A 23,080-nucleotide genomic window follows, 5' to 3' on the forward strand; every position below is an offset into this window, starting at 1 on the left:
ACAGTGTAATCTTCACAGTTTTTTCTTTCGTTAATGTCAAACTGTTGTAACCGCTCAAAATCAGACGACATCCCTGTACAACTCCCGAGCATCAGAACGAACAGCTACATGACGGAAAACCTCATAAGCGTATGATGATGTTTGTTTATTGCTATTTTTGAGGCACTACATATTTAATGCACACCTGCATTTTATTTCAACTCTGAATCCAGTGACAAGAAAGTGCAATCTAAGCAAGATAATATTGCGGTTAAACTCCTTTACAAATCTGCTCGAATGTGAACACAAACTATATGCAAACGTACAGGAAGAACCAGAGTGTCATTTTTATTAAAAACACACTTTCAGGAATTTTTTGCCTCAGTAGAACTACTTTGTTAATCTAACAAGTAACAATATATTTGGAAAAAAAAACCTCATTAAACAGTCATAACCATTCTTAATTCCTTGGCGATTCATAATTTGAGACCCTTTTTAGAAGCAATATCTGCGAATCACAAACATCACAAATTCTGATCCGATTTGTTTTCGGTCTGTTTTTCCAGACGGACTGAAAGAGGCAGAAAAATGAAAAAAAAAAAAAAAGAAGAAGAAAAATGGTTCGCCTCAGATACATGATCTACTTTAGAAATAACAGCCTAGCACTTAAATACAGTTAGATATACAATGCCTACTTTTAAAACGCAGTAAAAAAGTGCAAGTGAAATTTAAAGCTTCTGACTACAGATGAGGTTCGGCATGGACAAGTTGCCTTTTTACACTGAACTCCCAAATACCCCGATGGAAATATTGCAATCAGTGGCAAAGGGCAACTTCCACTGCAACCTTAATAAGGCAGAGGGTTCAAATCTGGAGCTCGGCCATGGCGCGGTCCAGAGGGTCGCTGCTCCAGTAGTCGTGGTCCCAGCCCAGGAACCAGCCGGTGAACGTGGGAGGTTCAAAGCCCTGCTTGATCTTCACAATAGGAGTACGGCGGTCTCGGTTGGCCGGGTCTGTCTCGATGTACCGGGCAGCTGAAAAGATAATATGGAGTTTTAAAAATGTAAAAATGCACTAATATTTTATAATCTAATATCCTAACTCTTTTAACTATATACCTTTCATATTAGTTTCATTATAGGTACTAAATAATGTGCTGCAAGGTGAATAACAGAACAATGAGCAGTAAGCGTGCAAAACATCTATAATGAGGTACTTTCCACACATCTGAGATATGTATTACTCATGAGTGAGATGTATAACGAGCATCACCTGAAGCCACTGCCTCAGTCTTTTCCTCCTCTTGTGCCTCATTACCGATCCATACAAACACCTGCAACACAACCAGAGCAGTCAGAAACCCCAGGAGACATCGATAGGGGTTCATACTGGTTTCTATGAAATCACTCAATAATTCATTTATTTGTGCGGGTCTGTTTGTTTGGGTTTGGTAAAAGAGAGAATCTTTATTACCTGGTCCCATGTATCCAGGATCATGACATCATCTGTTGCCAGATCCTCTTGAGTCATCTCCCCAGGTACCTCCTCAATCTACAAAACAAACAAAAAGTGCTGTTATTTGGTTGCTGCTCATGTGCCGTTGCATGTCCTGGAGAGTTTGTTCAATTCTGACCAAGTCACAATCAAGATGATTATTTTTGAATTAGATATTGGTCCAACGCTCACATTGAAGCGGCCGGTTTTGTTGGAGCAGGCGAACAGTCTGGGTGGGTGAGTGTCCATTTTATCCTTCAGCCTGGATGATGTGCGGTACTCTGTCTTTCCTCCCAGAGATGCCCAGAAGTCACCTGCACACAAACGAACAGTAAAATATCCTTATGCACTGTAAGTTGTATATATTTTAGGACTTTCCAGATATTGCCTTGGGCATCATAGATAAAAGTATACATAACTAAGAAAATTAAATAATTATACTTACTATATAAAAAACTTGGGAGGAACGATCTTACGGGAAAATAATCTATGACAGTTTTTATCCAATTATAGTCGCATTTAATGTAGTTGTACATCATTTTGTTCCTGTTATCATGTTTGTTACAGAAGCTATAAACACATGCAGTCTTGTCATGTTTCCAGAATATAAACCCAGGTTAATAAGCTGTGCTCTTACCGCTCTCTCCACCCTCTGCAATCTCAGAGGTGGTGACCCCGAGTATACCGCATAGCTCCCGTGCTCCCTGTTTCTCGGTGTCACTGGCACCAACACCGACCCACATGAAGCTGCCTGATGGGGTCACCAGGACAAAGACATCGTTGGAGTTCAGGTTTGAGGAAACAGCTTCAACCTGGAGAGAGCAAAGTCCAGTAAGCATGAACTCTTTAGTGCATGTTTGCCTGCTAGGTCAACTGTGGCCACTAGAGGGAGACATAAGTGAGTTAGTCAGCCTGCTAACTAATTACTCCAATCAGTCTTAGCTGTGCCTGGCTTTATTTAAGAGAATTTTGCAGCTCACTCAATGCTCAGTTTTGCTTTCACTTTGTAAGGGGCAGGCTAAGCTGGTACCTGTATTTTGCACCCTAGTGCTGTTTATTTATTGTTTTCACTATAACCAACTGGAAGAAATAAAATGTTTCCTCTGTGATTTTAAAAATTTTGATTCAAGTTTCCAGGGGCACGGTGGCTTAGTGGTTAGCACGCCTCACACCTCCAGGGTTGGGGGTTCGATTCCCGCCTCCGCCTTGTGTGTGTGGAGTTTGCATGTTCTCCCCGTGCCTCGGGGGTTTCCTCCGGGTACTCCGGTTTCCTCCCCCGGTCCAAAGACATGCATGGTAGGTTGATTGGCATCTCCGGGAAAATTGTCCGTAGTGTGTGATTGCGTGAGTGAATGAGAGTGTGTGTGTGTGTGTGTGCCCTGCGATGGGTTGGCACTCCGTCCAGGGTGTATCCTGCCTTGATGCCCGATGACGCCTGAGATAGGCACAGGCTTCCCGTGACCCGAGGTAGTTCGGATAAGCGGTAGAAAATGACTGAATGATTCAAGTTTCCTCTTTGCTTCAAATCCCTCAAGACAGTAATGTTCTTGGTCCCTGCTTTAATGCCTCCCCATTACAGCTTCCTGGCTTAAGTCTAGGATATTAGCTTGAAATCTGTCTGAAGGGACAAGATCTGACTTTGTCAAGAAAGCTGTTTTCAAATTAAGCTCCAATCTGGGTAAATGTACACATATGAGTTACACAAGAATTCACTGATATAAGAGTTGAAAACAATCATAAATTAGAATCGTTTTGTATGCTTCGAAATGTGTTTGAGTTACACGCTGACCTCCACAGCCCGGGTACATCCCGCCGTGCTGGAGCGCACTTGGAACAGGCGAGTCTGCGCAGGTTGGGTCTGACCTCCTTCCCTGGACGTGCCTCCCCGGTACACCACCATGGGCTTTCCACCAAACAGACTAATGAGGTGTGCTGGCTCCTTACCCTGAACCACACGTACCTGAGAAACACATACACACATTCAGATATACTCACAGATAATCACACATACCTGAATCATAATATAATCTAGAATAAACTTTTAAAACTGCCTAGGAACATATATAAACCTAAAGTATATATAGTCTATAGCAGGACCTAGTAATTTACCTCCTCCCATCCCAAACAGCAAGCCAGCTAACTAAACCTCTAGCAAACTAGCTCGGATTTGTCCCATTTATTTAACAAGTACACAAACACAATTCTTTTGTCTAGCTAATTATCAAAACATTCAATTCTGTGGTAAAAAGTGCGAGGAAACCATGTCATTTCGTACAGTGTCTTAAATGCAACCCTAACAGTGTTGATTCACAAAAGTGTAAAAGACAAGTGTTGTTTCATTCCTTTACCCCAGGTGGCATCTGTGAGCTAATCATATCGAGTGGTTCGGTCATAGTGTTAACATTCCCAGCAGCTTTTTTTTCTGGCTTCATTAAGTTTCGTACAAAAAGAGCTCTTTTGCTTCCTCTCCCCTAAACACTGGGCCTAACTGTCTCGCTTCTGCTCTACTCAGCCTGAATTATGGAGTTGTTTACTGTTCAGACTGATTCCAGCAGGATTTGGACTTAAAGCCCCCTAAATGTCCCTCCTGAGCCTGACGAGGCTCCTGAGACTGATATATATATATATATAGCTGTAAATTTACCCAGGATACTGAATTTTATGCACATTCCTGACAGGATTGTGTATTTTTTTAGCATTTAACATGCAGGAAATGCACAAGTTCACACACCGAACAATACAAGTACATCCATACATCCATAAATTCTAATGTTTAACAGTGAATAGCAAACATACACACACGAGCAAACCCGAGACATTTAATGTTTGATGTGAAAGAAGATGAAGAAAAAACTTTCAAGAGGAGGGAAGATAAACTTTACCACAAAAGCCCTAACGTAAGTTTACAGACAAAACACCTCCATGCTAATAATTGCTAAAAAGTCTTGGGCTGAACCGTTATATAACTGTAGAAGTGTTTGTATTCGAAAGCAACCAGCTATATAATTGATATAATTTTGTCCTAAATAAATAGTTTATTTACAATCTGTATTGTAGTGAAAGATCCTGAGGCAAAGTAAGTTTAAAAAACAATCTGTACGTCCCATAGAGTTAAAATACAGACAGCACACGGATCACATAAAGAGTTTCATTCCCAAGACAGGAATTATCTGTACTTGTAAAGCGACCGATAGCATGACATGACAGCCCTGAAGTGCAACAACAAACACGTTATACAGTCACATGCGCACACATGATCCATTATAAAAAAAGAGCTCAAGCACCACCATCTTCACGCCTCTGTGATCTACAGAGCACAAGAAAGTGGCCACTGAATTCAGGCATGTTAGTATTGTGTATAATCTTCTGGAATCATGACCATTGTGTTTTGCAATACTCTTAGAATGTACAGATAATGCTACTGTTTTAATAAATAGCCGAGTCTCTCTTCTTAAGGCTGAAGTTCCCAAACTCACATGTCAAAGGTAAAATTGTCATGAAGTGAATGTAACTCCTACCAGAAATAAAACAAATCCTCACTGTCGGGCGGAAACCTCGTATGTCCAAATTTGGTCAATTTCATATTTTTTCACATATCGATGCTATTGGTCAGTCCCCACGTGGGTCTGTTATTTTTACAAGTTATTAACCAATCTAAAGTCTTGAAAATAGCTTGAGCGCAAATCTCATAACTCCATTGGACACTTCAACTGTCCACCTCTTCCTCACTCCGCGGGAGAGCTTCACGGCATATTTCTCCTCAAGAAGAGTCGCAACGAATCAACACGTCTTCTGAGGTAAATGTCTTCAAAACACTGGGCTCAAAGAAAAAAAAATCTTGACCCCCGCTAGTTCTGGTGCTCGTCTGAGGACAGGAATTTAGCGCAAGACAATCCACTGCAACGCGGACTAAACCCTGTGCACTGCAGATAAGGTACGGCGTCTTTTTATTTTCCTGAAAAATAACGGTTTTAGAGATACGAGGATTCCGCCTGACAGCCACGAAATACACCTTTTACACCCCGAGCCCTTTCACCTTCAGTGAACCGTATGTTGTTAAGCATGAATTTTATTTGTGTTCCATCTGAGCACTAACTGAAAAAGAAAGCATTGTTTTAGGTTTCCTGTGTTGCTGTAGTACTGAAAATGCTTTGTTTGGCCTGTAAATACTGGCACCTCTGTGAAAAGCTCACTTCATCAGCATGACGGCCTGTGATTTATTTTTTTGTTTTGTACTGTCATGCTCAGAGAAAAACAGCTTTATCTAGAAGATAAAATCTTTCTCTTTCTCAAGAAAACGGAAGCGTTCTCTAAATTGTGCAACATCTTGAGTAAATTCTTTATCTAAGTAAAGGCTAGAGTACGTTCAGTGTCTGTGAGGAGGCATGCTGGTCTTAGACGGGTCTACCTGAGTAGTGATAGGAGCACCAGCCACCTAGAAACGCACACACATGGGCAGCAAATACAAAAAAAAGGACAGGGAAGAAAGACAAATATAGAGGGTGAAGGTGAAGAAGATGAAGACAAGCAAACAGTGGTTGATTGGAAAGTCGAGATTCAAGCCCCAGCACTGCCAAGCTGCCACTGTTGGGCAAATGAGCAAGACCCTTAACCCTCCCTGTGGCCTTGTTCAAGGGCCCAACAATGGCAGCTTTGTGGACCTGGGATTCAAACTCACAACCTTCTGATCAGTAGACCAACACCTTAGCCACTAAGCTTCCACATCCCCTTGAGGATATATTCCATAGTGACCAACCACAATACTACAGTATTATAATACACAACTCCTTTACGCTGATATGAATCAAAACATAAAGTGACTGAGGAATAGGGTTGGGAACCGAGAACCGGTTCTTATTCAGAACCGGTTCTGTTTTTAACAGGAACCGGAACCGCGCGGAATTTTCAAGTTTCGGTTCCAAACGCGGTTCCGATGCGATGACGGGCAAAGCGCATGTCTTACCTCATGAATATTCATTGTTTACACTGTTTACAGTCACGCAACCAAATTAACGCAGTTTACCACAGAAATCAGTCACTCGCTCTGCTGTGCTGAGGTACGCTTTGTGTTAAACATGTCTTAAAAAAAAAAGTCTAAAGTGTGGATTCATTTCCAAAGCTACAACAATGAAGCAAATCTCCCCCTGTCTGAGAGGGTTTTCTCCACAGCTGGAGATACAATAAGCCAGGAAAGGTCTCGTCTTCTCCCAGAGAAAGCAGACGTGTTCATGTTTCTTCAGAAAAATTGCTAACTGTTTTGCTAAGTTGTAATTCTGGATGTTAAATTTGATGTTGGATTTATTTCAATTTAAATTGATATGAATTGAAATGCTCTGTTTAAAATATTTAAAGAGTGATTAATAAACACAAATGAAATTGTTTAAGTATTGTGCATTATTTTTCACATTACTTTTATTATGGAATCGTAAGGCAGAACTGGAACCGGAATCGGAACCGGAAAATTTCTTTTGATACCCAACCCTACTGAGGAATAACAAATAAAGCTGAAGTTGTGGTTGGTTGATTACCTGCACAGGTCCACCTCCGAGTTCATCATCCAGCTGTGTGGCCAGGATGGCAGATGCGCCAATTTCATCCTGTGAGGAGTCCACACCTTGCCTGCAGGAAAAGATCAAGATCGACGAAATACTCAAGAGTCTGTTGATGGACCGAGCTGCCAAGCATCATTGTCAAGCACACCACACTTCCTCCTAACAAAGTTTTACTCCTTATCCATCAGGCACAATCTGATAAAGCTCAATGTGATCATGACTTGTAGTGAAGTCTTACCAAATGTAGATGATGCTTCCCTGTCTGCCTCCGTGTTTGTAGTTATAAAGAATGATGTAACTGTCTCCGCCGTAGAACTGGCCGTATGTAGACGGGTCAACGGGAACCTTGTCGGAACCTTCGATACGCCAGATCTGTAAAGGGAGAACACGAGATGCTGCTTCTGAAGAACGAATTTTCGATCAGAATCAAAATATACTGCATGTGCTGTGCTCACCTGTTTCCCTCCACTGCCGTCATCAATCATGCCGTGCTGCGCTGCCATGGCAGGTGAATCGTGCAGAGTGGCAGCATCGAACGGAACCTTCTCGATCTTGGCGATGTGGTTGGAAACGTACGCCATGCCCATGCCGTCTGTCTGGTCCACATCACGCCAATTCTTGAAGAACTGCTTGAACAGCGGAGTCTCGCCCATCTCAGGGAGGATCTGCACCTGAGTGTGCTTAGGGTAGCCCATCTTCTTAATGAAGCCATCTGCTGCTTTCATGGCTGCCTTGCGCTCCTCGACGTTGGCTTCCTTTCCTGTTGGGCGAAGGCCACCGGATGTTACAAGCTTTGTCAGAAAACTTCTGGATCTAAAAATCCATTGTCTTTTTTTAAATGCTTCTTATATGGGTTGTTGTGAAACATCTTCCATATGGACTAATATTCATTCACTCATCTTCTACCGCTTATCCGAACTACCTCGGGTCACGGGGAGCCTGTGCCTATCTCAGGCGTCATCGGGCATCAAGGCAGGATACACCCTGGACGGAGTGCCAACCCATCACAGGGCACACACACACACTCTCATTCACTCACGCAATCACACACTACAGACAATTTTCCAGAGATGCCAATCAACCTACCATGCATGTCTTTGGACCGGGGGAGGAAACCGGAGTACCCGGAGGAAACCAAGCATACTATCATATAGCAACATAGCATGCCTTACCATAGTTTTTCCTTAAAATAGAGACTTGGTCAGTATTTCTGTTAAAACCTTATTTGAACAGCGTAACAAGGCTCCGCAAAACTTTCTAACCATTGCATTCAGCATGCAAATTACTAGGGACGTATGAAAAAATATGCAAAGGCTTTTAGTCTACATGAACTAGCCTTCTAACTTGGGTTAGTGTTAAAAAAAAGATGAGCTTGAGTAAAAATGAAGTTGACTAGCTAGGTACAATTTGGGACAGTAGGAAGACATGAAGATGTATAAAATCTGTATATTTTAAAATAGTAAGCAGATTCACAGGGGGGCACGGTGGCTTATTGGTTAGCACGTTCGCCTCACACCTCCAGGGTCGGGGGTTCGATTCCCACCTCCGACTTGTGTGTGTGGAGTTTGCATGTTCTCCCCGTGCCTCAGGGGTTTCCTCCGGGTACTCCGGTCTCCTCCCCCGGTCCAAAGACATGCATGGTAGGTTGATTGGCATCTCTGGAAAATTGTCCGTAATGTGTGATTGCGTGAGTGAATGAGAGTGTGTGTGTGTGTGCCCTGCGATGGGTTGGCACTCCGTCCAGGGTGTATCCTGCCTTGATGCCCGATGACGCCTGAGATAGGCACAGGCTCCCCGTGACCCGAGGTAGTTCGGATAAGCGGTAGAAGATGAATGAATGAATGAAGCAGATTCACTAGCTTTGAATCATAGTTTATATACAGATTCTTGGTTCTTAAATCTTTTTACCAGTACGCTGCATTCTGTTCCAACGGAAATCGACTTATGGGACATTTTAATTCAGTATAAACAAATGAAAAATTTTAGCGCTGCAAGTCTGAAATGAAATGAGTCAGGACAGTGTGAGACGTGTTTTTCCCGCTGTTCGATAACCTTACACAGAATTTTAGTGGTTATATATAATAGGTTTGATATCACCATTTACTTTAAAGATAGACGACAAAGACATTCAACGATCAACATGGACGCAACAAACAGGCGCAAATTCCGGTAAAAAAAAAAAAAAGTTAAAGGCGCTTAGTTGAGGCTGTTGGCTTTGACTTTGCTTCTCACCTTTCCATGCAAAGATCTTTCCGTCTGAACCGTGGTCCAGAATGAAGCAGTCTGTGGACTCCAGAAGGCTCTGAGTAAAAGGGTTCTCATCAGCCACCAAGACCATAGCCATAGTTCCGCTAGCGTCCGAAACCTGTGGATCAGAGCCCGTACTTTATACAATTCTGTTTCCGGTCTTCACACTTCCACCTGTTTGAACGGTCACATCACCTTGTACAGTTTAGCCAGCTTCCTGTTGGACGCATCTGCTTTGAGGTCATCATCAGTTCCTTCAGGCAGGTCTGGCTTTTCTCCTAAAACCTGTCATCAGATACAGAACATTTTCTTAGTCCTGTTGACTATCAACACTGCTGTTAGTTCAGTCTATTTAATTAAAGGTAGAATCTTTACCTCGAGGATCTTTTCCCGTTCCCGACCTTCGTCGCACACGTACACGCTGGCTCTCCCGCTGCGCTCGTTATCACGGATCGACTTGGCAAGCTGAGTGGCCTTCAGCTTCTCGAAGCGGTTGCTCTTAGATCCGCACCACTGGTAGATCTCCTGAGGGAACGACAGGAATAAAGGTGATGTACTGTATATTCACAGAAAACTTCAACAGTTACGCATGTTTTCCTATGAAGCATCTGCTATACAGTGAAAGTCCCGGTGCATGTTACTATAAAAAACGTTAGCAGATCAGAACAGGCAAATTGACATTCATTCAGATTCGTTACTCACGTTGCCGAGGTCCAGGATAAAGCAGTCGCCTTGGTTAAAGCTGTCCCAGCTGACCGGCACCTCTGTAGCCCTTACGACACGCCGACCTTTGACCTGGAGCACACGCTGAACCACTACCTCGTTGGTGACGACGTGGCTGAACCCTGAAGCAACTCCTCCTTTCTGAGATGAAGAGAAAACGTTTAAGGTTTAAACTCAGGAATCAGCGACGTAATCAGGACTATATCCGAGAACACTGACGAGTGACTCTCTCTAGAGTTAATTATCCGTTCCATCCATCTTCTACCGCTTATCCGGGGGCCGGGGTGTGAGCAGGGACACCCAGACTTCCCTCTCCCCAGACACTTCCTCCAGCTCCTCCGGGGGAATAGCGAGGCGTTCCCAGGCCAGCCGAGAGACATAGTCCCTCCAGCGTGTCCTAGGTCTTCCCCGGGGCCTCCTCCCCTTTGGACATACCCGGAACACCTCCCCAGGGAGGCGTCCAGGAGGCATCCGGAACAGATGCCCGAGCCACCTCAGCTGACTCCTCTCGATGTGGAGGAGCAGCGGCTCTACTCTGAGCTCCTCCGGAGTGACCGAGCTCCTCACCCTATCTCTAAGGGAGCGCCCAGCCACCCTGCGGAGGAAACTCATTTCGGCTATATTTATCCGTTCCAATTTATTTTATTCTCGTTGTTTTTCAGCAAAACAGTAACATAACACTCAGTAGCTAATAACCGAGTCATGCGGGAAAACGAACGAAACACGACGACTTGTACTAAAGCGATCGTTTTTGAAAGGATTTCTTTTAGAACGAGCCTAAATATGGCACCTACTGCACTTCGTCTTCAAACAGCACTTCAACGTGGACCACACCGTTATTAATATTAGGATAAATTTGGAATGAAGCACCTGCTCCGGATTCAAAAGGCCTGCGGTATTTGATAAAACTGTGCACATATTATTGCTTAAGTGCAAACAAGGATGTGCGTTTGCAAAGATCCTTCACTTTCTGACCTCAGGTTACTTTCTGGGTTCGAGTACGGTAGCGTCAGCTGTTCTGAGTTTGCTTTGGAGATGATTCAGAACAGAATGAATCCAAAAAAAGGCTGAAATAAAGCGCTTTTTCTTTCCCACAAACTCGAGTTTACACATGAACCTGTTTTGTTTTGCGAATTTCCGCAACTGAAATCAAAAGCCCTCCTTAAAGGTTCAGCTTTATCAGCTAGTTCTTATCAGCTGGATGTTTATTTACTGCTACTGTATAGTGTCAGAGAAACACGAGTACAGAATCGACTTACTGCATGTGGTTGTTACCTTTAATACCGAAAACCAATGGAGATCATTTGAACCCTCTTTCTAACCTGTACATGTTACTTACCATGTACTGCAGACCTTTCTTAAAGTAGCCCAGGAACGTTTTAGATTCGTGTCCCTGGACCTCACGGTACTGGATGGGTTTTCCGCCCAGATGATCATCCAGTTGCACTGTAAATATGGCCGCTGATCCACTTTCGTCCTGCGTGCAGTAATCACCTGGAAGACACAAGATGAACTACTATGTAAGTCAAAATGGAGCATGATCATTATACACACGGCAGATTTAATGTCGAAATGGTTTCACCTGCTAACTTGAAGCTTACTTGAGCGCTAAAGTGCACTAAAGAATCAGATCTAATATAGACAATGGTCTTACCCAGCCAGAAGTGCAGGTCATACTGCAGGTTACCGGAGCGCTGTTTGATGGTGTTGAGGACCACGTAGGCGTCACCCGTATAAAACCCTCCATACAGGTTCTCTGGTACAGCAACCAGGTCAAATTTCTCGACCCTCCACACCTGTAGTCCAGGCTGCTGGCCGGCCTTCTCAAACTCAGGATGGTACACCATAGTGTCTGGAAAGAAAAACACACAGATCTCAGAAGTATTCTGCAAAAAAATGATTCGCCAAGAGTTGATCGTGAGTCCATGATTCATTCCTTTAACTTGAGTTAGTAGTAACTTTTGTTGAACCAGGATAAAAAAAACTCAAGATTCACACTTTTTACAAAATTGACCTAGCTAAGAAGGTACAAAAAAAAAGATACACAGTAATATAATCAGGGGCATGGTGGTTTAGTGGTTAGCACGTTCACCTCACACCTCCAGGGTTGGGGGTTCGATTCCCGCCTCCACCTTGTGTGTGTGGAGTTTGCATGTTCTCCCCGTGCCTCGGGGGTTTCCTCCGGGTACTCCGGTTTCCTCCCCCGGGCCAAAGACATGCATGGCAGGTTGATTGGCATCTCTGGAAAATTGCCCGTAGTGTGTGAGTGTGTGAGTGAATGAGAGTGTGTGTGTGTGCCCTGCGATGGGTTGGCACTCCATCCAGGGTGTATCCTGCCTTGATGCCCGATGACGCCTGAGATAGGCACAGGCTCCCCGTGACCCGAGGTAGTTCGGATAAGCGGTAGAAAATGAGTGAGAGTAATATAATCAAATATCCCAAGTAAATTCAACCATGAAGGGAGCACAGTACGTTTTCCTGTAAGGAGATGATTCCTACTCATTATTTTTTAGGTAGTAGCCTAAATATATTCGCCTTATAACCAATTACATCCACTGTACTCCTCCTCAGATGGGTTACAAAAGTCTTTACAAACTGGGAGTCTTTCTAATCCCAGTGACTGGGTTTTTTTTTTCTGTGCTGAAGGACATACAGGTCAAGCTCACATGAAGAGGAAGAGCTGTGAGTCAGTCTAGCAGTACAGGAACAGCAGCTGCCACCGCCTGCTAAAGCATTTGCCCAGCTGCCTTTTCCTAACGCCCACGTATACACACAAATGCTCTGAGTGCAAGAATACCCACTGAGCATTAACAGAGATCTGTACCAGTTTTGGCAGGACGCTGCAGTGAGCCTCGTGGCTTGGGAGCTCGTATTGGCAGAGACACTTGTGGTGGGTGTTCGAGGATGTTTGACATTTTTTCATGTCCACCCCAAACCTCTTGTACAAAAATTTAACAAGCTTAAAACTAGGAGGCAGTAACTAAAGAGGCAGTTTTTATCCTTCTCAATGTCAATGTTTAGATGAAACGTGTAACATATAAAAAAAAATGTAAAAAAGTGAAAAGTGTATCGTAAGCTGGGAAAGATGATAGTTGGTATTTCTGCTTCGTGCCTATTACTGTATAAGAAATTACAGATCCAAGCTACGCACCAGAAAGATCTCAATGCAATAGGTTTAGAACTTTAAGTGAATAACCCTGATTAATTGGTAACATTGGAGCAGCAGCAGGACATCAAGGACTGTCGCTAAACAAAGGGAATACGTGACCGTGATTACCAAGTATCTCAGTAGTTCTCAATAGTATCACCCGACCATTTTGGGTGCTAACACCAGTAACAATGGCAATCCAAGGTGTACGTAATCATGATTACCATTTAAAGACATCCGGCTAGACGACAGTATCACCCAGCCATTTGGGAGGTACTCAGTTCTTAAACTCAATATACATTTAAAGCAAAACCCCATTTAAAAGGAATAACGGTATAAAATGTTTGAGCAGGATTTGCGCTGCATTCATGACTCCGATGAACCCGAAGTAATTCATTCATGACTCCGATGAACCCGAAGTAATTCATGTATGAACTTGTCCTTCATTACGTTCTTTGCTTCCTTCATCGTTATATTTTCTTACGCTATTTTATTTAACCTCGTAATCTGTAGAAAGAAATGAAGGAAAGTGGTGGACGTGGCAACCGTACGCTTTTCTGTATTCTGGTTGTTAAGGAGGAATTGAACTAGCTATATAATGGTACATTGTTTTTTTTGTGTGTTTTCTCCGTCTTTATCTGTAATTTAGTTGAAAATGAAGAAAAAAAAAAACACACAATCATTGTGTTAAGAATCAAGCTATCATTCCCAGCAAACGTTAACTTAACCGTAGGCTAAAAACCTAATTAAACACGCCAGGTAGAAATTAGCAAGTGTACAAACACCGTTTTTGTAACATTCCTTCCTATCACCACAGAACAAACTGAAGAAGTCTGGAGCTATTTATTTTATGTTGTGCGAATAAAACTTTTACCAGAAATTCCCTTTTTATTCAGGTTTAGTGAAGCGCTTGCTTCATTAAAGTACTAGTTCTAGTCTTAGCCCAAATACACAGAAATGTAAAGCAATCATACAATCGATCACGGTAGTGGAACCGAAGAGTTATTACTATGATATTGTGGTGCAATTTTCCTTTAGGGCGTCACGTTAGAACTGTTAGCAGCACTGAATTATACATTCGTGCGTAAAATGGGCTTATTAAATTACGGTAGCATATTTAATAACACACCACACCCTAAAACCAGCTGCATTTTGTTTGCTGGAAACACACTCACACTCACACACGTGCCTTGAAGCTTGCTTTTATTAGATTTGACAGAGATTTGTATGTGAAGTGCTGTGACTGAACAAAAAAAAAAAAAAAACACATAACAAGCCCCTGTAGACATGAGACATGAGACTGATGAAGCGATGTAATTAAATCGTAACCCAGGGATTGGATGTGTGTGTGTGTGTGTGTTGTGTTTGGAATCTTTTCGCAGGCTCGGCACATTTACGCTTCTTTCTCGCACTTCGGTTCCTCATGACTGAGAAGAAGCAGAATTAGAGCAGCCATTAATATCCTACACTGTAAGTGTAACCCAAACAGTGTTATAAATAACCCAGGTCACGTGACTGATATTGTATGGCTTGTGTGCTCATGAGGAGAAATAAAAAACTGACAGGCGCATTGAAAGATCTCAGATGTCAGTCATTCAACACGCAATCAAACCTCCATAACATCCACATACTGAGACAGAGACTATAATCATTATGTAAGAAAGAATAGTTTTGGTGTTGTTCTTATCGACGATAATATTTACTATCTCGAAGTTGATTATTTTTGTCAAACTGCACGTCCTGAAACGTTTCGTTCTTCTTATATCCCAGAAATAAATAACTCTTAAAAGGTTATTTACCTTTTAAAGTCAACCTCATACAAAGGTCAAAAAAAAAGCAGCTTCTCGTCTCAGAAACCACCCCAAAAACAACCGTAAGGAATTTGACTCCTACAGATTTGCATTCTTGATGGCACTGTTCCATGTCTACACATGCTTTCCTTATGTTTACATATAATTCTGAGTGTCCCTATCTGACTCATTCTCACCACGCCGACATATCCCACCCTCCCGACTCCTTTCTTCTCTCCGAGGGCCGATTTCAGCCCTTAACAGTCAACAAACACTTCACCAAGAAGCCCAGCATGACTACACCTTCACTCCGCCTTCATACAACATTAAAAAAAATGCACTGAGGAGACTATATAAGGGTTCAAAGTCTGCTGCTATGGGCACAAATGCATGCTGTAATTGCATGCTTCGTTGTGTAAAGACAAACTGAGGATAGATGTTGATCTGAGAGAGCTGCGTTGGTAGCAAGGCTGCTATTTAATGCAGGGGTGGATCTGAATATGGTTAAGAGGAGGAGTGGAAGGAAAATATCAGTGTGTGCAGCAGGAGAGGGTTAGGACTGTGGTGTGAGGCAGCTGGTGATTCAACAATGACTCGTCAAATGTATACTTCCTTCTCTGACAAGGAACTGGAATAATTTTAGGCTGCAAATGAAAAACCCCTGAGATAACAACAACTGCTGTAGCAGATTAGCGAGTTTCTCCATCACTAGTGCCTTATCAGTGTCGTTAATTTGTCCCTACTGATTAGTCAGGAAATGTTGATTAATTTGCAGACTGTAGTCTTTGGGAGAATCATAGGTTTAAATACACACACAAACCGCATCTAATATACTCTGCTGTCCTTCCGTCGTCTGTCATTACACTGAGTTTCCACAAAGATACAAAGTTAGATCATGCACTTCCTTTTGTGGTGAAGTTAGTTCACAATATTTAGTTGCTTTACGTGGGTTACCACGGTAACAAACAGCCGTCTATACACGAGACGTCGCTTAGTAATCAAGACAGGAAGCCCATGCAATATGTAATCATTCTTTATACACTATACCATAGCATTTAAGATATTTTTAAAATCTCTATAAATTTGTGTAAGATAACCTAGTTTTAGACTATCGTTTAATTTTCTGCAGGAATTACAATAAGGGATGTACAATAAGGGATGAGGATTATACTGCAGCATTATTTCAGCCAGGATTGAAATGATTTGAGCCTTTGGAAACAGTCCACTGAGTATCTAGGTTATTTGTGCCTCGAGGTGACATCCAACAACGCTCTTCACCAATCAATTAGGAAAGAATGTGACAACACTGGTTTGAAACCTCTCATAGACTTACTTTTCAACTAATGTGCTTTAATAGCTGAATCTTTATTTTGTTTGCCAGGAAATTCAGAGCAGTGTGGGCCTAAAATGCCCCTATATGGAATGGATGTGCCGATAGAGCAGGGGAAATAAGAAGGGCTGTAAAAAATGCACTTCAACAGGGAAACTAGTTAAAGGAAGTAATCATTTATAGTTGCTCATTTGGATATGAGTTTTGCCCCCAAACATACATCTGGGGCAAGATAAAGCCATGCAATTGAGGGTTATTAGGCTTTGCTCAAGCACCAATCCAGAAGAGAACTGGGATTTGAGCTCACACCCTTTTGATTAGTAACCCATAGCTTTAACCAGTGAATCCCCACAACCCAACCTAATCTACATGGATATGATTTATATCAGTAAAGTAAATTCCGGCTCTTTTCAGTGAGTCAGATCATTTGACTCAGCTCACTGACTCTCAGTTTTTTCTAACTTGTTTTTTAAACCAATGATTGTTTTTACTTTTCCTAACAACTGCTGTTATTGTTTAAGCATCCGCACATTCTAGTCTGCTTTCTATTAAAATAAGATGCTTGCTTTGCATTTTCTACAAAAAAAAATCGATTTAGTTAAATCTTTGAATCAGCAGCCAGCTATAAATCTGTGCTTCAAATAAAAAGATATTTCTGAAAACACCAGTACATTATGCAGAAATAAGCATCATAATCAGAGACATTAAGTTAAACTTTTTGATTAAATTACACTAATTATAAAAGGAAAACGAGTTCATAGGTGCGAGTCGCTTCACCTAAAAGAACCGGATCAATTGAACCGACTCGTTCTGAAACGACACATAACTAGTTTATACAGCATATAGGAACAGTTCTAGTAGTTTGCAGTGTAAGTTGGTTGGTAATTAAGATATGTAACGTCTTACCTATTGCTGAGTGATATGTTCTGGATGTGACTGCGGCTGCTGAGAGAGTCCTGTGTCGGTGTGCAGAATAAACAGAGGCAGCTTTGACTGTAATATCGACCGGGAGACGCCCCTCTGACACAGCACAGGAGGAGGAGGAGGAGGAGGAAGAAGAGGAGGAGGAAGAAGAGGAGGCGGTGACGCTGAGATTTTTATCCTTGCAGGGAAAATTAAATTAGTGTTAGTCTCCAATGCAGTCCTTTGTAGGGCACTTGGATTATTTCACCCACAGCAGCCATTTATAGGGTTAAAAAACTGAAGTGATTATAAATATTTACTTCAAAGGGTTCGGTTTCCAGGGCAACAACCAATGAGCAATTTGCACGCGAAAAAATAATAATCTACGCTTAAATATAGCACAAGATCAAGTAGTCCTGTGATTTAATAAACAATATAGGTGATAAATGTGTTTTTTTTTATTTGTTATTGTTGTCAAAAAACTGACAGGGTTGAGTTGCAAATTTATATCTAACATTTATATTCGATTTTTTTTTGTAATAGTGATAAATGTTTATAAATGTTAATTACATTGTAATTAGTTTATTATACTGGCACCTTGTTGGAAACTAAAACGTATATTAAACGTATTTTTGTACACAACTTGAAGTCTATAGTGACTGTTTTTTATGTGTTTAAACGCTTCTCATTAGTTTTTTTATATGTTTAGTGCTGAAAGATAACCTTGCGTTTTTTATATTCGTTGTTGAATGTTTAAAGAGAGAGAAAGAGACAGAGAGAGGGGAGGAGACAAAGAGAGGGGAGGGGAGGGGGGGAGACAGAGAGAGAGAAAAACAGAGGGAGGGGGAGTGAGAGGGGAAGAGTGGAAGGAGAGAGAGAGACAGAAAGAAGGGAGGGAGAGAGAGGGCGAGAGTTAGAGACAGAGGGGGAGAGGGAGAGAGACAGAGGGGGAGAGAGAGAGAGAGAGACAGAGGGAGAGAGAGAGACACACACAGAGAGAGAGAGAGAGAGAGAGAGAGAGAGAGAGAGAGAGAGAGAGAGAGAGAGAGAGAAACAGAGGGAGAGAGAGAGAGACAGAGGGAGAGAGAGACAGAGGGGAGAGAGAGAGAGAGAGAGAGAGAGAGACAGAGGGAGAGAGAGACAGAGAGAGAGAGAGAGAGGGAGGGGGAGTGAGAGGGGAAGAGTGGAAGGAGAGAGAGAAACAGAAAGAAGGGAGAGAGAGAGAGGGCGAGAGTTAGAGACAGAGGGGGAGAGGGAGAGAGACAGAGGGGGAGAGAAAGAGAGAGACAGAGGGGGAGAGGGAGAGACAGAGGGAGAGAGAGACACACACAGAGAGAGAGAGAGAGAGAGAGAGAGAGAGAGAGAGAGAGAGAGAGAGAGAGAGAAACAGAGGGAGAGAGACAGAGGGGGAGAGAGACAGAGGGAGAGACAGAGAGAGAGAGACAGAGGGGAGAGAGAGAGAGAGAGACAGAGAGAGAGAGCGGGAGAGAGAGAGAGAGAGAGAGAGAGAGAGAGAGAGAGAGAGAGAGACAGAGGGGAGAGAGAGAGAGAGAGACAGAGGGGGAGAGAGAGAGAGAGAGAGAGAGAGAGAGAGAAACAGAGGGAGAGAGACAGAGGGAGAGAGAGAGACAGAGGGAGAGAGAGACAGAGGGGAGAGAGAGACACAGAGGGAGAGGGAGAGAGAGAGAGACAGAGGGGAGAGAGAGAGAGAGACAGAGAGGGAGAGAGACAGAGGGGGAGAGAGAGACAGAGGGGGAGAGAGAGAGGGGCAGAGGGAGAGAGACAGAGAGAGAGAGAGTGAGACAGAGGGAGAGAGGCAGAGAGAGAGAGAGAGAGACAGAGAGAGAGAGGCAGAGAGAGAGAGAGTGAGACAGAGAGAGAGAGGCAGAGAGAGAGAACACAGATATGAAGTTTGTATGATAAACAAAGATCACGTTCATTAACATGACTGTACAGTGTTCAATAACTGATCCTTAGTATCCGCCTGGTCAGGATTCCAGCTTTATAGTTAAAACAAAATATCATGAACAGGGAAAATAAAACTGCTTAAGTAATAGAACACAGTCACACTTAGATATGAAATATGAAATATTATGTACAGCTGAAAGAAGCCCAACTCAAGCCAAATAAGATATTTGTATAGTTGATGTTTTATTCACTTCCTGAGTGAAAATCTCGGACTAGGGATCCTAAGCCCCGCCCCTTGAACAAAAGAGTCCCGACATTTAAGCCCCGCCTCTTTAACAACGTGTTTTGTGATTGGTTTATAGGCAGAAAAAAAGTGTAAAATGTGCATATAAACTTAACCTTTCGTTTTATTTAATCGAAATCAGCTGCTGTAATTGTCAAAGTTTTCTCTAAATGTTTCAATTGTGATGGGGAAAAATCTCCATATGAGCGATGAGCATTTGCTGCCATCTTCTGTTCAAACCTTCACTTTCAGACATGTAAGAAAACAAATTTAAGCATATTTCTAATGTTTAACTTTCTGACCCCAACTAGTACACATTACAATTTATATTTCCTTTTTAAACTTTTAACAAAATCATAAAATCATAAGAATAATTGTAATTATTATGTAGTAGTGTCATTACTACAGCTTCTGCCTGCTAAAATCTTATACTGTAAATTTGTGATTTGTGCTTATAATATAACGCCAAGGGCATAAAATCACCGGTCCATGATTCATCTGTTATTTAAAGAATCAGACAATAAGAACATTAGATAAAAACAATCAGGATCAGGAAGTCAGGGTGAATTACTCAACTAGTGAATGAAGGCTTTGCATTACTAAAGCTACTGATCTCGAATAAACCGAGAAAACAACCACAATCAATAGGAGACCACACCTGGACCACACCTGGACCACACCTGGACCACACCTGGACCACACATAAACCACACCTGGACCACACCTGGACCACACCTAAACCACACCTGGACCACACATAAACCACACCTAAACCACACCTGGACCACACCTGGACCACACCTAAACCACACCTGGACCACACCTTGACTGCTGAGAGCTTCAGAGAAGCTCTGTGTGGAGTTTCTCATCTTCTTCTTGTGTCCATGTGGGTGTTCTGTGTCTCTGGATCTACAATGGTCCACTCAAGATAAAGAAAATAATTAATTTATAACACTGTACTGAATATTGCATTTCACTACTACTTCTGTATGCAAAAAGGGTCCCTTTAAAACCCTAAAGTGTTATTTAGTTTGTGCTCCTTGGTGGAACCTTTAAAGATTCAATGTAGATGTCATTGTACAGCAGGAGGTGGCAGCATGTATAAAATCATTTAAACACAAGCACCATGTCCTTCAAACAACCTGAGATAAATAACTCAATACTTTAACTTTCATTCATTCACTCATCTTCTACCGCTTATCCGAACTACCTCGGGTCACGGGGAGCCTGTGCCTATCTCAGGCGTCATCGGGCATCAAGGCAGGATACACCCTGGACGGAGTGCCAACCCATCACCAGGCACACACACACACTCTCATTCACTCACACAATCACACACTACAGACAATTTTCCAGAGACGCCAATCAACCTACCATGCATGTCTTTGGATCGGGGGAGGAAACCGGAGTACCCGGAGGAAACCCCCGAGGCACGGGGAGAACATGCAAACTCCACACACACAAGGCGGAGGCGGGAATCGAACCCCCAACCCTGGAGGTGTGAGGCGAACGTGCTAACCACTAAGCCACCATGCCCCCCGATACTTTAACTTAATTTATCAAATATAAAGCATTTAGAAATCAGTTTTTTTGCCCCAGTCTGATAATGAACACATTACCCTGAAATATAATAATTAAATACCATTAAATACAAATAAAAATATTATCTTTGCATTATTGTGTGTACTATTTGTGTTTTTATTATATCTTTGCATTAATGTGTGTAATATTTGTGTTTTTATTATATCTTTGCATTAATGTGTGTGATATTTGTATTTTTATTATATCTTTGCATTAATGTGTGTGATATTTGTACTTTTATTATATCTTTGCATTTACTATAATAATCTGATATATAATAATGAATTTCTTAAAGCTCTTCTGAAGAAACAAAGATAAAAGATTAAAAGAATGTTATTTGAATGTTATAAATATAATATAATATAATATAATATAATATAATATAATATAATATAATATAATATAATATAATATAATATAATATTAAATTGATAATAAATTAATATTAATTATTAATTATTTATCCAACATGAATGATTAAATATTTATCTTTTATATTAATATTATTTAAAATATTAGGAAGTTTACTTTTGTAAAGAGTGTTTTAAATTTAACTTTAAAAAATGTTTTATATTTTTAGGAATCTTAGAACGTTTATATTTATGACAACAAGCCTTTTTTAATAATTATAATTTGATTAAGAGGATTATATTTAATCGTTCAGGTTTCTCACTAAGCGATTTTAACTGTGTCCACCAGATGGCGATATTTACCATCTGTGTTTTTCCTGAGCGTTTCCCTTGAACTTTTGATCTTTTGGCTCGGTTGTAACCCTTTGCTCGGATTAGCTGTAATACAGACAGGCTTCACGGTAGCTGTCTAGGGCTCAATGCAGCAGATAATAAAAGTAATAAGACTCAGGTGTAACTGTTATTAATGGTAATATTTCACATGCATCTGGAGCATTCAATCCAAATCACACCTCAGCTGCAGTATGTTGAGAAGCAAGACAGAAAAAGAGAAACATTTTGCGTAGAGTTTCTTCTATTTATGGATGTTAGTGGATGCTGTGGAGGGATGCAGACCATTTAGCCAGCAGGAAGAGGCTCCAGGGAGACGTGTGACCATCATATAAAACAGCCTGGACATGTGGGAAAAGGATCAGTGTGAGTGGTTGTAAAAAATTATGGGAACGTATTATCATAAACCGTTTATGCCTAGTGTTTCTGAGGGACTCGTAATGCAGCATCTTGAGCACTGAATATTCAAACCTGTGGCTTTTTTTTTTTTTTTACATTTCCCTTTATCGGAGCCGGACCCGCAGGCCGTGGCGCCACAGTCGACACTGACGGCTTAATACCACATCAAAACTGCTTTTGTGGAGTGCATGGAAGAAAATAAAACAGGATCTGAAAGAGCATTCTTTGTTAAATCAGCCTCTTTGCTGTGATCCTTATGTCAAGTGTCAGAGTCGGTTGCTGAGAATGAGAAATAAAGATTTCGGAAAGGAGGAAAATAAACAGTGTGTGTGTGCGTGTGTGTGCATGTGTGTGTGTGTGTGGAGGGGGGTCTTGGCAGAGGAGTATGGATTCGGGGGTGGAGGTGTTAGGGTTTAAATGATAGTGGAAGTCTGTAGAATGAGTAAGAAAATTGTACATTTATTCACAGCAGGCTATGCTGCGATGATAAATCTATAAATAGATAAATCGGATAAATCATATCTTGCACAGGGTCACAGGAATCCCAGAGGGTATACCAGGAAACTTGGGGCAAAGGCGGAGGACACATCATCACATGCTTTATAATGAACTAACACAAGGTTACTGGTTAGCTGAAATTAACACTTAACAACCCAATACAAGACGTTTTACACTGAAATCTGTTTTCTCAGACACCAAAAAATGGAAATTGCTCCTGTTTTGTTGTGTCCATATTGATAAGTGAATGTCTTTGTCATGTCCCACACTCAGAACTTTAAAAACGTGTAGCTTAGTTTCAAGTATCCAAGCGAAACAAGCGAGTAAACAAGCGTCTCAGACTGAAAGGCAACAGAGTCCTGACTCATTTTTAGCTCAGACTTTAGGTGATAAAATAATTAATTAATTTATGCCGATCACCATCCCGTCAACAGAGTGGAAATAAAATATATTTGTAATAAGGGTTAATAGGAGACTTGTGACCACATGCAGAAGTAAAATTGTC

At 41.7% G+C, this 23,080-nt stretch overlaps 1 protein-coding gene across 2 annotated transcripts; it reads right to left on the bottom strand.

The window, feature by feature from the left end:
• Positions 1-130: 130 nt before the first annotated feature.
• Positions 131-17,319, bottom strand: gsna (gelsolin a). 2 transcript variants are annotated; one of them, XM_060891361.1, is made up of 17 exons: positions 17,170-17,319; positions 11,650-11,847; positions 11,335-11,489; positions 9,975-10,136; positions 9,648-9,797; positions 9,468-9,557; positions 9,258-9,390; positions 7,481-7,785; positions 7,264-7,397; positions 7,002-7,092; positions 5,882-5,908; positions 3,263-3,433; positions 2,111-2,285; positions 1,666-1,787; positions 1,453-1,530; positions 1,252-1,312; positions 131-1,013 (listed from the first exon to the last, which is right to left on the bottom strand). In XM_060891361.1, exons 2-17 carry the CDS (start codon positions 11,840-11,842, stop codon positions 844-846), a joined length of 2,217 nt encoding a protein of 738 aa, XP_060747344.1. In that variant the 5' UTR covers positions 11,843-11,847; positions 17,170-17,319; the 3' UTR covers positions 131-843. The 2 variants fall into 2 exon arrangements, with proteins under 2 accessions (XP_060747344.1, XP_060747345.1); XM_060891362.1 differs by lacking the exon at positions 5,882-5,908.
• Positions 17,320-23,080: the final 5,761 nt, after the last annotated feature.

This window comes from Tachysurus vachellii, chromosome 17 (genome assembly GCF_030014155.1).
Source record: "Tachysurus vachellii isolate PV-2020 chromosome 17, HZAU_Pvac_v1, whole genome shotgun sequence".
Lineage (NCBI taxonomy): Eukaryota > Metazoa > Chordata > Actinopteri > Siluriformes > Bagridae > Tachysurus > Tachysurus vachellii.

What these genes read in the sequence shown, in the direction of transcription:
- gsna (XM_060891361.1), bottom strand. Translation starts at nt 11,842, where the DNA reads ATGGTGTACCATCCTGAGTTTGAGAAGGCCGGCCAGCAGCCTGGACTA. An exon ending in TCGGAGGTGGACCTGTGCAG is followed by an intron (nt 5,909 to 7,001) that starts GTAATCAACCAA and finishes GTGCGTTTCTAG; the next exon opens with GTGGCTGGTGCTCCTATCAC. An exon ending in GACTGAGGCAGTGGCTTCAG is followed by an intron (nt 1,014 to 1,251) that starts GTGATGCTCGTT and finishes TTATCTTTTCAG; the next exon opens with CTGCCCGGTACATCGAGACA.